The 10620-nt window shown below is 52.6% G+C and overlaps 1 protein-coding gene across 1 annotated transcript; it reads left to right on the forward strand.

Moving 5' to 3' along the window:
• The first annotated feature begins 3246 nt into the window (after positions 1–3246).
• On the forward strand, positions 3247–4834 carry PDRG1 (p53 and DNA damage regulated 1). Its single transcript, XM_021527437.3, has 5 exons — positions 3247–3366; positions 3465–3540; positions 3716–3790; positions 4090–4170; positions 4485–4834. Exons 1-5 carry the CDS (start codon positions 3283–3285, stop codon positions 4565–4567), a joined length of 399 nt encoding a protein of 132 aa, XP_021383112.2. The 5' UTR covers positions 3247–3282; the 3' UTR covers positions 4568–4834.
• Positions 4835–10620: the final 5786 nt, after the last annotated feature.

A 10620-nucleotide genomic window follows, 5' to 3' on the forward strand; every position in this document is an offset into this window, starting at 1 on the left:
AGCTGCCTCCTGGAGGCAGCCCCAGCCCCCAGCCCCCGAGGCTCAGCCTGGTGCCTCTGCCTGCGGAGGAGCCCGGCTGGAGCCCGGCCCGTGGTCAGCACGCCGTGCCACATGGAGAGGAGGAGGGTGTTTGATCCCGGGAAACACAGCTAACTTCCAAATCCTGCCTTGTAGGATGGCCAGAGGGATCAGCACAAACCGGGGGTGGGGTAAGCCTGCATTCCTGGGATGAAATCCAGGGGGTGAAGATGTTACTCAGCACAAGGCAGTGGCCGGGCCCTCGGCAAGGCTCTCCCCGTGCTGCATGTATTAGCATCGATAATGAAACACCTCACCTTGAGATGCTCCTGACAGATCCCCTCCACAAATGCCTGCCTGGGGGAGGGGATGCTCCCAGCATCCCAAAGCCTGAAGAAAGCAGCCTTTCATCAATAACCAGGCAGGGCAGGGCCCCTTCCAAGGATGGGGTCCACTGGCCAGAGCCCCTGTCAATATTTGGCCACTCCAGACCTCTTTGGGCTTGGTCCCTGGGGGCTCTCTGTCTTGGCTGGGTGATGGAGCACAGACCACGTTACCATGACGGTGGGCACAGCGCCAGGGAGAGGGGACTTGGAAATCAGGGAGAGACAGACCCACCTTTCTCCCCTGACCCTGAAACACCCCCTCTGAAGCAGCAGTTAAAGATCCACAGCCTGAGAACATGGAGACCGTGGTTTGAAGTCTGATTTATCTTAACAACAGGCCCCAGCAGCCACATGAAAGAAGAAGAGAGAAAAAAAGCCTTATAAACATCCCTGAAGCTTCCTGTGCAGCTGCCAGCAGGCAGGGAGGGTTTCTGGCTGCATACAGAAAAGGGCTGCAAGGAAGAAAAAGGAACATGATGAAACCAAACCTGCTCTTTCCACAAAACACACAGCAAAGCAAAGCAGCTCCCGGCAGCGGGTGGGTGGCTGCTTCCCCTGAGTGCCCAGTTCCCAGGGAACTGGTCCAAATGGACCTCTGGTTCCAGTCTGAGTCCAGCCTCCAAGCAGAATGTCTGCCCCTGGTGCTGGCTCCAGGAGGAGAAATCCATGATGATTTGTGGCTGGCTCAGAGCTGGCTGGGGAGAGGCCGCAGAGTGCAGCACCAGCCACTTCTCACTGCCCTGAGAACGTTTTCCAGATGCCCATGGCTTGGCGATCCCTCAGCTGTGCTTCCCCCATGCCTGTGCTGAGCTGGAACCCACTTTCCCAGGGAGAGCAGCCCCTGCCCTTCCATGCAGCCCAACATTCCTGGCAAAACCCTGTCTTCACTGCACTGTCATTGGCAACCCCAGAGTCACTGTTTCTTTCCACTGCTGCCAGGACACAGCCAGCCTGCTCCCATCCCTGTTCCCATGTCACATCTCATCCCATCCCCATCCCCATCCCCATCCCCATCCCCATCCCCATCCCCATCCCCATCCCCATCCCCATCCCCATCCCCATCCCCATCCCCATCCCCATCCCCATCCCTCCTGCCCAGACTCTGAAAGCCCTCCCTCCTTCCTGCTTTTTCAGATCTCCAGCCAGCTGCTCCCACCGACAAATGAGCATTTCCTAGCATTGGCATCCAGCCCCAATCCCAGTACATTTTCTGGCTGATGTCAGGAAGGAATCTAACCCGAGTGTGGATCATTCCCAGCCTGGAGTGCCTGTGTGTGCCCCAGCAGTGGCTCCCACTGCTCCCCTGAAGCTTCTGTACTTCATTTGATGCAGCCACAGACAGAGATCTCAGTTAACTGAAACAAATGATCTTATGGGATTAGGGCCAGTAATCTTCCGATCTGGGTAATCTCCCTTAAGGGATTATTTGCCCACAGAAGTGTGGTGACCACCAGCCAGCTGCTGCCTTTCTCTCTCCATCCCTGTCCCCTGTGGTCCTCATCTCTGGCAGCTCAGAGGGGCCACAGCAGTGGGGTCACCACCTTTGCAGAGCTCCTTGTCAAATGAGTTTCATGAAGTGCATGTGCCAGGGCCCCCAAGTGCTGGGGCTCCTCCTCTCCCCAGCCCCTATTTGCTGCTTCAGGCAGGTTCTTGGGGCTCCCTCCCTTGGAAGCACTGATCTAAAGCAGATCAGAGGTCCCCCCACTATCACCAGGAAAGCAGCAGCTGGGGGGCACAGCCATGGTGGCAGAGATGGACAGCTGGGGACAGGGCTGCATTCAGAAACTTGAGATGCTGTTTCAAGGCTCTGTCCAGAGAAGGGACATGGGACATGAGAACCCATGTGCCCTGTTACCCGCCAGCCCTGGGTGTGCTCCTGGGGGCCCCTTTCCCTCTGCAGAGTGCACACGGTGAGGGTCTACCAGTCCTCACCATCAGTGCTGTGTCTCTGCATCTCCCACACCCCATTTTTGCAGCTCCTCTTGCTCATGGCTGGGTGGGGCAGAAAGAAAGGGATAAAAAGGATTTTGAGTGGCAATATATTTGCCTTCCTGCAGGCAGGGGTGTTCAGAGCAGCAGATGGATATGGTCGCCTGCCAGAGCATTCCCGGGACCAGCCCTTGCCTGACACAGACTGGGGGGCACCGGGGCTGGCTGAGGGTGAGTCAAGCTGCCGGGACCACAATTGGATCCAGTCCCTGGGGATGGCAGGTCCTGGACGCTGAGCTACAGATGAGCCACCAGCTGCACGAAAGGAAACCTGAGCTAATCGCCCCTCTCTGAGTGCCCTTTATTGCTTTCTGGGATGACAGAGAGGTCACCTGATGCTCCAAGGGCCCAGCTGCCAACAGCGGCACCGTGCTGGGAAAGCAGCGAGGAAGAGGAGACAGACGGCGGTGCTGGGGGCGAGGGGATGGGCTGTGAAAAGTGATAAATAATTCACACACAAAGGGACCAGGCAGGCCAGGGCTCTCAGCCCCTGTCCCTCAGGGCTGTGCCGAGCGGGGTGGGTTGGGGGCCGGCGACGGGGCCGAGACCCCCACTCCGGGGCTCGGTGCCACGCGGCCACACCGAGCCCTCCATCCTTCTGCCGGGCACAGAGGCAGCGCGGAGCCAACCGCGGCACCGCTAGTCTGCACTACGGAGGAGACCCCGCGCTGGCAGCGGGCACGTCCGTGCCAGTGCCAGCCCACGGCCGTTCCCGGCCGCTCTCGCCCCACGCGTGTTCGCGGCCCGTCGGTCCCGCCGCTCCCCGGCGGCGCTCCCGGCGGCGGCCGCCAGAGGGCGCGCTGAGCCCGGCGCCTCCGCCGCGGAACCGCCCGCGCGGCCGCGGCGGCGGCCCGGAGCCGGACGGCGGCGGACCCGGAGCGGCCCCGCCATGGCCCGGGACCCGGCCTTCGTGCTGCGCTACCTGGCCGAGGTGGAGGAGCTGGCCGAGGACGTGCTGGCGGCACGGCAGCAGGTACGGCCCGGCTCCGGCGGGCCTCCCCCGCCCCGCTCTGGCCCGCCGCCGGTAGCCCCGAGTCCCGGCCGCTCCCGCCTCTCTCGCTCCCGTTGCAGATCGTGGACCTGGACGTGAAGCGGAACCGCAACCGCGAGGCCCTGCGGGCGCTGCACAAGGACCCGGAGCCCGACGGTGAGGCCGGGCGGGCTGCGCCCACCGTGACCTCGTGGCCGCGGGTCGGGCTCCGCTGACAGCCCCTTCCCTTCCCTTCCCTTCCCTTCCCTTCCCTTCCCTTCCCTTCCCTTCCCTTCCCTTCCCTTCCCTTCCCTTCCCTTCCCTTCCCTTCCCTTCCCTTCCCTTCCCGCAGAGAAGGCCATGGTGTGTTTCGGGGGCATGTTCATCGAGCTGCCGAAGGCGAAGACCCGGGAGATGCTGCAGCAGGGTGAGCTCACCCCGAGGGCTCCGTGTAGCTTTAAGTGATTTAATCAGCACCGTAATTAACAAGATGTTGGCTCAATTAACGGACTTGTGCCCAGGGATGGGCTCTGAGGTGCCCAGAACCTCTCGAGAGGCTGATTCTGGCCCGAGCTGTGCCTTGGGAAGCACACGGGGAAGCTGCTCAGCCCCGGGGGTGGTGCAGGCAGGGTGGGACTCCCCTGTGCCTGTGTTGTGTCCCATGGGAAATTGAGCCTTCATCCCAGAGCCCACCGCAGTCCTCCTCACTCCCTCCTCTTATCCCAGACCAGGCAGAGCTGGATGAGGAGATAAACAACCTCCGGAAGGAGCTGCGGGTGAAGGTCAACCGGCTCTATGAAGCTCAGGGTAAACTCTCCCGCTGGAACCTGCTCAGTGCTTGGGAGCTGACTCGTGTATCAGCAGATTCCTTAGTTCCATGTGTTCCTGCAGCCTCTTTTCCACTGGTTTTGCAGTTCCCTCCCTGCCCCAGCAGCGTTGTTTGTCTCTGTGTGGAGCTGCCACCCAGCAGCATCCTAAACCCCCTCCAACCCTGTGCTGGGGTGACCCCACTTCAGCTTCCCGGGCTGTCCCTGCCCTCCCCACAGCCCCTCTCGAGTTGAACATGAACTGCTGCACTTCTTTGGTGACAAAATCCTGATGTTTTCAATGTGTTTTCTCAGGTAAACCTGAGCTGAAAGGGTTTAACCTGAATCCCATGTCTGCTGAGGAAATGAAGCTCATCAACCGCATCCTGGAGGGCTGAGGTGGCTGTGCCATTGTCACAGCGTGTTTGGCTGTCACTGTGGGCTCATGTTGCAGCAGCCACAGTCCTTGGGATTTGTAGGACGTTGGAGTGTCCAGAGCCCACCCAGGTGAGGGCCCTGGGAATCCTTTGCCTCCTCAGCTGCAGCTCTGCAGTTTCTTTGGACCACAAACCCTTTCCTGCTCTGTGCTGGGTCTTAGCACAGTGCTGGGCAAAGGCCCACAGCTGGGGTGGAAGTGGGATCATTAAAATCAGAGCAGTGAGACATTCCTGACTCCATGTGCATGTTCCTTGTTGGGGGTTTATGTGAACACTTCTGGGGCTTGGCTTCAGAGCTGCTCCTTTGTCACGCTGGGAACAGGAGTAGGAGGGATTGGGAATCCTCCACATGCCTGAAGCACAGAAGAGGAGTTGTGCACGCCTGTGGCATTCAAACAAAGCAAAGCTGTACATCTGAGGCACGTCAGGAATCTCTAAGGATGTGTAGGGAGGAGCAGGAGGAGGCAGCATCCTTTTAGTCTTGCTGGGAAAACATGTTCCACTGTTGGAGGGCAGGAGATGACAGAAATGAGGCTTTCAGGACTGGATGAACTCATAAAACTGGGGTATGTTTTAAAAAGCAGCCTGAGGAGGGCTGAGCAGGAATAGTCACTGAGTTTGTCTTGTAGTAAAAGGACAATTGATGTCATTAGTAGTAGTTTCTGCAAAGGTTTTAAAATTTGCTGTTTCTGTGCTCCTCCAAGTGATTAACTTGGTCAAGAACATAAGTTTTTAAAAAAATTAGTGATAATTAGTACATGACTATACAGTGAGTTTGATATTTTTCCTGCACACAGGGAAGTGTCTGGGTCCAACCAAGCCCTTAATTTTTTGAACTTCTGTAGAGATATTTCTGGGCAGAGTTTCAGAACTGTAAACATGACTGTTGTCCTTTCTCCAGCCCTGAGTTGCTCACCTGTTCTGCCAAATCTTGCATGAGCAACAGAGCTGGCTCCTGGTCCCTTGCTCTCTTTCCTTTTTCCCAGCCATGAGAACATCAAACACAGCACCACCATTTCCCTGGCTCCCTGACCACCTTCCAACTGAGCAAGGCATTTTCCTGCCCTGGCCAGTTCTAAACACACTTCAGATTACAGAGAGTTCCAAAAAAGACCCTGTATCTGACCCCTTAAAACCAAGGTGTGTTTTCTTTAAACCAAAAATCCAACTACCATTGCTTGGTCTAACTTTTGAAATTCTACTGCTGACACCACCTAAATGTGTTTCTGTCCACTTCAGGCTTATGTTTCAGATACACAGACTAAAAATAACAGACTTCCTACCCAAACTGTCTTGCCTGCAGCTTTTTCAGAAGCTTGCCTGTCTCCTGGGAGCAGGAGGCAGCTCACAGTGGCACATCCCAGTGCTGGAGCTGCTCTTACATAAGCCATGTGGTGCAGCCAGTCCGTGTCTCCATAATGTGATGGCAGGGTTATTTTTACAGTCTCATGGCAACAGGTTTTCTGCTCTGACATGTTTCCATAGTAGTAGCAGGAGGAGGATCAGGTGCCTGCCTGCCCTAAAAGCTTTGTTTTGCTGTGCAGAATGTGTTTAGCCCCTTTGTTTTCTTACATGGAACAGAACTCAGCTCTGCAGTGCAGGGGGCCAGCTGAGCAGCCAAGCATCCCTGTGTCAGCTAAAATACCTCATTCCAGCCCACTGCAGCTTCCAAACTGGGAAATTCTCAGAAGCAAGGGAGCCAGTACCTTGTACTGAGCCTGTGTGTCCAGAGAGAAGTGGGAGCTGCTGCCCCTGACACGAGGGGAGAGTGAACTTCATCCATGAGGGTGTCTCCCACCCCAAGCTTGGGATCAGCACCACCACACTTTCTGCTGTGCTGCCAGATTCCTGTTTCTTCATTTGTTTCTTCCTAGGACACAGCAGCCACAATGAAAGCATTAACAGGCAAGTTACACAGCACCTTCCTCTTCCTGCCTGTAGAGGCAAGGTGATGTTTCACTTTCAGGTGAGGCTCTACTCGTGGGTTGTTAGTTAGAATCCACAGCCAGAGATGATGCTGCACACACTGAGGTGTGCATGGCAAAAGGAACAGTGTGAGTCAGCTTCTCCAAGTATAGAGAATCCAAGTACTGCTTCCCATCAGTAAAACACACAACTAGCTTCAGGAGAGTGCCCAATAAAGTCACCACAGTGCCTGCAGTCATTTTTGGAAAACATTTGGTCCTTTTGGTCTCCTATTTCCATAAGAGCTCACACACCCATTCTTGCTCCCCAGTGAAGATGTGCATTCCCCTCCTGTGCCAACAACTTCAGGACCCAGCAGAACACCTGCCAGCACCGGATGATTTCTGCACCTAAATGTGTGTTTGCCATGAAGTTCTCATTCACAGAACACCCAGATCTCCCCCTCTGCTGACAGGTCAAAGCCTCCACCATGCTGCTCCTTCCCTGTCAGCCTACAGCATCAAACTCGTGGACTGAAGCACCTGAGCAATGACAGTACCACAGCTTCATGCAGGAATCAACTCCCAGACAACCAGGGACACAGCTGAACAGCTGAAAGCAGAGGACATCTCTCTGCTATTAATATCTGGGGTTAGCACAGTTGTATGGTCAATGACAAAATGCTGCAAGACCAGCTGCTGGGAACAGAGTGCTCCAGCAGCAGCACGAGTGGGAGGCACAGTGCACAAGGACCTCTGACAGAGAGCTCTTGTGCAAGTCCTGGCTCCAACATGGGCTGCAGTCCCTTGGCAGCCCCATGCTGCCTTGTTTTCCCACTCTGAAGGGGCAACTTGCTTCCTTACTTTGTTCTGCTTTTGGATATTCATCATTTAATCACTATGAAGGTTAGAGGATTATGATCAGTTGCCAAGAAAATCATGAAACCAGACCGTCCATCCCAAACAGTGTAATAAAACCCCTCAGAAAGTGATAAACATCTTCACCCCACCCTGCTCTCCCTGTTCACAATGCAAAGTGAGTCTTTCAGAAGATGAACTTGAGTTCAGAGTCTCCCTGGCAGCTGGCAGTGTGTGAAGTGTTTACCTCCAGAACCCAGCTGAGGAGATATAACAGTATATTAGGGAGAAACAGGCAGTTTTACCAATGCCTCATTAAGAAAAATGCCTGCCCACAAAATCATTACCCTGCTAGCAGGCAGGAGTGAGTGTGAAGCAATAGGAAATCCAACCCTAAATCTCTTTCCCATGTGCTGAGCCAAAGAACATTCTGAGCTTGTTGCAAAGTTTCTATTCCTGTTCTTGATGATACTAAAGAAAAAAAAAATCCCTTTGGCTTCCAGAAAGAAAAGTAAAAAAAAAAAGTCATGCTGAAGCAGCAAGTGCTGAGGAAGGTTCACAAAATGAGCATTAACCCTTTTTAATTGCAGATGTGGGTGTCTGCAGGGAACAGGTTCCCAGCAGAGTGTTCAGATATCTCTCTGAGAGCCCAGCAGCACTGTGATGACATCAAGGACTTTCATTCCAATTAATTTCTTTCCTGACTAACTGAAGTTACTTTGGCCCTTTACCTGCAGGCTGCCTTAGCAGTAATTTTGTTTGAGGCTGTGAACATAGTAGATTGTACACATTAGAGCTATTCCAGACCAGAAATGAGCTTAATTTATTTGTTCATTTGAAATAAAACTGTCCCCAGTGGCACCATGTGAAATATTGGGCTGAAGCTGACAGGACACATTGCTGTAACAAGTAATACCAGTGACCATGTCTTGTTAGAAGAGTTAATTTAGAGGCATTTGATAGAGCACCAGCAATCTAAGTCACATCTAAGGGAAATTGCCTTACCTGTGCTTCTGCTTGCTCTTTACATGACTCAGACTGAAAGAATAATAATCGTATTTTTGCTTGTCATTTTTGTAGTGCTATTTGCTGTTTCTGTTTCTCTCAACTCTTGTAATGACACATCAGTTGTGTTCTCAGGTTTCTGCTGTTGCAATACTTCTGTTGCAAATTCAGCAGATAAATTTCTGAGAATTTCAGCTGAATTTCATGATAAATATTTTTCACTTAACTAGGGAGAAAACCTGTGTTAAAAAACAAACAAACAAAACCAACCAAGTCAAATTCTGTTTTAAAGGGGCTTTTTGTTGTTAAGTACCCTCAGTTCCTGGTCTGCATCTCAGTCACAGCACCATGGACGTGGTGATGTTCATTGCTGGCAGCCAAACCACTCTGGGGGGAAGTTTATCAATGCTGATGGGCACTGCTGTGGGACACATAAGCAGGAGAGGTGATCATAACCCTCCAAGTGCTCTGATACTTGTGATTTGCTGGTATTTGGAGGGGAATATCTTCCAGAAATAGCCAAGTTGGCAGGGTTTCACAACAGGGCTAGAGATCTGACAGAGTTACATGGTGCTGCACCCAGCTGAAGTCTGATACTCTGATTAAAAGCAGCTATATCCTTCCAGGTGGCAGCTTCCTTCATGTAACCAGTTCACACAGCCGTACATCTCACTTGCTGCACCACACCAGCTCACTCAGCCTGCAAACCCCTCCCTACCTGCAAGGTGTGAAAGCATCACGAGACACCCCCGTGCCAGGGCCAGCAGCTGACCCGACACTGTAATCCCCTGTCTGCTTAAGAACACATTGAGGGTTTCAGATCCTGACAGGTTGGGATGTCACAGCCCAGGAGATCAAAGTAGCATTTGTCACTGCTAATCCCCTTCTGGATGAACACTGGATGAAAGTGCTTGTCCATATCCACAATGAGAACCTCCAATGGCCGTGGCCCACACTTGGGAGTTGAGCACTGTCCAGTTTGTTTGATCACTCACCTGCAGTCCTGAGACATCCAAACAATTACACAAAGTCATTCCCAACAGATGAGCACACATTTAGTCCATGTGATTTGTTTTCAATCATAATCTCCACAGCCCAGCAAGAATTCTGAGTGAAAGGCCAGAGACCATAAGGCTGGGGCCACCAGCCACACTCAGCAGTTAAATCCTCCAGGGTTAACTACTATGCACCTATAGGAGAAAACAATCTCCAGGTCTCCATCAGAAGTTCCCCAGAACAATTTACATTCTCTCTGCTATCAGGGTACTGCAAAAATTCTCCCTTCCTTAGTGACAAGAGAGATTTATAGAAGAGAGCAGCCCATAAAATGGGATATTAATGGGGAAAATGGGAAATACACCATCCTCCATTATGCTCAAACACCATTCTCAGATTCATGAGGAATCTGACAACCTATTTTTTCCCTTCCATCCTCCCTCTCTCTCTCCCTCAGCTGCCACCTCTTGGGAGAGGCAGCTTAACAGTGACAGCTGTGTGCAGCAATGCCAGCCTTGCTGTCCCTCTGAGGTCTCAGAAGCAAAAGGCTAAGCTACATCTACCTCTCAGGAGTGCACTAACAAGAACATAATTGAGTTTAAAGTAAAAAAGATCCACATTATAGATGCACAAAGTGACATTAAAGCAGAAGGCTGGCCCAGCCTCACACCTAAAGCTGCTACCAGGGAGATCACCTGGCTGTGTGTCAGGGGAAGAGGCAGCACAGTTAAGTGGCTGCAGCACACGTGCAGCTGGCAGGGCAAAATCAGCTCACCTGCACCTGCCAGAGATGCCACAGCAAGCAGCCAGGAATAGCCTGGAGGCAGCATGTCCCCCTCCCTAGCCAGGAGCAGTCAGGTGCAGGCTTTTGTGCTGCCACATTTGTGAGAGGAACACCTGGGCTGAAATAAAGATCCAAGACAAACAGACACTGAACAAGCAAATATGCACTTCTCACTCTGACAGTCCTCTGTGCCCCAGCAACAGTTATTTTCCCTGTCTGTCCCTAAGCATTTTCTCAGTTTTCAGCCACCTGAGCACAAATCCAACACTGCATGATGCTATCTGACCAAAAATAATAAAATTCAGAAGTAGTCGACAAAGTAATGGAAAAGGAAATAACAACAGCCCTTAGTGCTGTACCTTAAGGTGAGACACTGGTACAAGTTGCCCGGAGAAGCTGTGAATGCCTTGTTGTGATAGACCAAAGTTTGCTTAGATAAATTGGTTGAGCCCTGCGATCTATTATTT

Source organism: Lonchura striata, chromosome 20, assembly GCF_050655825.1.
Source record: "Lonchura striata isolate lonStrDom1 chromosome 20, ASM5065582v1, whole genome shotgun sequence".
In the NCBI taxonomy this organism is placed as follows: Eukaryota; Metazoa; Chordata; class Aves; order Passeriformes; family Estrildidae; genus Lonchura; species Lonchura striata.

What these genes read in the sequence shown, in the direction of transcription:
- PDRG1 (XM_021527437.3), top strand. Translation starts at nt 3,283, where the DNA reads ATGGCCCGGGACCCGGCCTTCGTGCTGCGCTACCTGGCCGAGGTGGAG. An exon ending in CAAGGACCCGGAGCCCGACG is followed by an intron (nt 3,541 to 3,715) that starts GTGAGGCCGGGC and finishes CCCTTCCCGCAG; the next exon opens with AGAAGGCCATGGTGTGTTTC. An exon ending in CCGGGAGATGCTGCAGCAGG is followed by an intron (nt 3,791 to 4,089) that starts GTGAGCTCACCC and finishes CTCTTATCCCAG; the next exon opens with ACCAGGCAGAGCTGGATGAG.